Source organism: Leucopleurus acutus (genome assembly GCF_964270905.1).
Source record: "Leucopleurus acutus genome assembly, chromosome: 14".
NCBI classification, from domain to species: Eukaryota; Metazoa; Chordata; class Mammalia; order Artiodactyla; family Delphinidae; genus Leucopleurus; species Leucopleurus acutus.
In genome coordinates, this window is record NC_139156.1 from 27,162,581 (window position 1) to 27,165,049 (window position 2,469).

General features: G+C 65.6%; 1 protein-coding gene across 1 annotated transcript; it reads left to right on the forward strand.

The window, feature by feature from the left end:
- Positions 1-619: 619 nt before the first annotated feature.
- Positions 620-2,160, forward strand: LBX1 (ladybird homeobox 1; the record flags this gene model as incomplete). The annotated part of the gene is made up of 2 exons (XM_082854086.1): positions 620-944; positions 1,640-2,160. 2 exons carry the CDS (start codon positions 620-622, stop codon positions 2,158-2,160), a joined length of 846 nt encoding a protein of 281 aa, XP_082710212.1.
- Positions 2,161-2,469: the final 309 nt, after the last annotated feature.

A 2,469-nucleotide genomic window follows, 5' to 3' on the forward strand; every position in this document is an offset into this window, starting at 1 on the left:
GAGGGAGAGAGAGAGGGAGAGAGAGAGGGAGAGAGAGGGAGAGAGGGAGGGAGAGAGGAAGAGAGAGGGAGAGAGAGAAGAGGAGAGAGAACAGAGAGAAAGAAGAGAGGAGAAAGACAGAGAGAAAGAGAGAAAGAGAGAGAGAAGTGCCGCTGCAGATAATTGATTACTCCTCGATCAAGGCTAACTTGTTAGCAATAGTCAATTGCCCCATCTCTCCGCCTCCCCTCGCAGTACGGGATCGGCGCCCTCGCCTCGGCTCTTCCAACTGCCGCCGCCAGGACCCGGGGCCAGGAGCCGCCGCGGAGCCACCTGACACCTTTAAATAGCACCGGGGCTGGCGAAACTGGAGCCCCGCGCGGCGCGCCCCGGCTCGCGCCCCGGATTGCTGGAAGCCCCGGCGGCGGTAGCGCCCGCGTCAGCGCCCTCCTCCTGGGGCCCCGTGCGGCTGTGCTCGCCTCTGCCGCTGCGCTAATCGGCCCCGAGCCCGGCCCGCGCGCTGCCGGGCGCGGCCTCCTTCCCGCCTGCCGCCCGCCCGCGCCTCCCGGCGCCCGAGCTGCCCGCGGGCTGGGTCCCCGAGGCCCGAGCCGCCCCGGCCGGGCCCCCAAACGAGACCGAGATGACTTCCAAGGAGGACAGCAAGGCGGCGCCGGGGGAGGAGAGGCGGCGCAGCCCGCTGGACCACCTGCCGCCTCCCGCCAACTCCAACAAACCGCTGACGCCGTTCAGCATCGAGGACATCCTCAACAAGCCGTCTGTGCGGAGAAGTTACTCGCTGTGCGGGGCGGCGCACCTGCTGGCGGCCGCGGACAAGCACGCTCCGGGCGGCTTGCCCCTGGCGGGCCGCGCGCTGCTCTCGCAGACCTCGCCGCTGTGCGCGCTGGAGGAGCTCGCCAGCAAGACTTTTAAGGGGCTGGAGGTCAGCGTCCTGCAGGCAGCCGAAGGTAGGCGCCGCCACTGGGTTCCCCGGCGCCCAGCACCAGGCTCCCGGCTCAATGTGTCCCACGCTTAGTGCTCTCTGCCTCTGGCCGCCCCCTCCCGCGCCGGCTGTCTGGGCCCTCCAGCCCAAGCCGCTGCCGCTGGGAGTGGAGATGCGTGGGACAGGACCCAAACCCTATTTCCAAGGGCCTCTGGATAGGCTAGAGTCGAGTGACCGCGGAGGGGAGGCAGGAACCCAAGATCTCTCTGCAGTCTGCCTGCTCTGCTTAACTCCCTCCCGTTCTCGGTGGCCTGGGTACTGCTAGCCCTGTTCCTGGGGTGGGGAATGGAGAGCCTTTGCTGGGACCTTTTGGGTAGGGGTAGAGCAGGGCTGATTGCGACGAGGTGGAGAGCCAACATTCACTCCCAGGCAGGGCGTCCCTCTCTGGCTCTCATGTTCTAGCGACCTCGGGTCTTTCAAACCAACTCTCAGGTGAAGCGGCAGAGACCAAAACAATTTTTCCTAGGGACTTCCGGTAGATGAGAGATGGGGGAAGGGGGCTTGCCATAGCCTAGGCTTGGCCTAGTCCGGGTGGCTGAATCTAATCCTAGAAGGGAACAGCGGCAGACTGCAGGCCGGATGGGTCTAGGTGGAGTGAGTAAGGACCGGGGTGGGGTCTCCTCTCCTCTGGCGCAAGCCTATACTTTGGTTTCCTCTCAGGCCGCGACGGGATGACCATCTTTGGGCAGCGGCAGACCCCCAAGAAGCGGCGAAAGTCGCGCACGGCCTTCACCAACCACCAGATTTACGAGCTGGAGAAGCGCTTCCTCTACCAGAAGTACCTGTCCCCCGCCGATCGCGACCAAATTGCGCAGCAGCTGGGCCTCACCAATGCTCAGGTCATCACCTGGTTCCAGAATCGGCGTGCCAAGCTCAAACGGGACCTGGAGGAGATGAAGGCCGACGTGGAGTCCGCCAAGAAACTGGGCCCCAGCGGGCAGATGGACATCGTGGCGCTGGCCGAACTCGAGCAGAACTCGGAGGCTGCGGGCGGCGGCGGCGGCGGCTGCGGCAGGGCTAAGTCAAGGCCTGGCTCTCCGGCACTCCCCCCAGGCGCCCCGCAGGCCCCGGGCGCCGGGCCCCTGCAGCTCTCGCCCGCCTCCCCGCTCACGGACCAGCCGGCCAGCAGCCAGGACTGCTCGGAGGACGAGGAAGACGAAGAGATCGACGTGGACGATTGAGTGGCGCCCAGCATCTTCCGCAGCCCCGGGCTCCTAGCGCTCTTTGCCCGCCACCTCCCGGACAGGACAGCCAAGGGGAGCTGGGACCTCCTCTGCAACTCCCGCCTTCTCCCCTGTCCCTGGCCTGGACTCGGCTCCCAGCAGCCGCCTCTTTCCTCTCGAAGCAATAAACCTGGGATGGTCGGCCAAGCCGGCCGCCGCGCGTGGCCTCCGCTGCCCCGGGAGCCCTCGCCGTGCAATTCTGTATGGCTTCTGTATAAATATTTAAACCTATATACTGGGTTCTTCCCACCGCAGCCTGACTTTTTT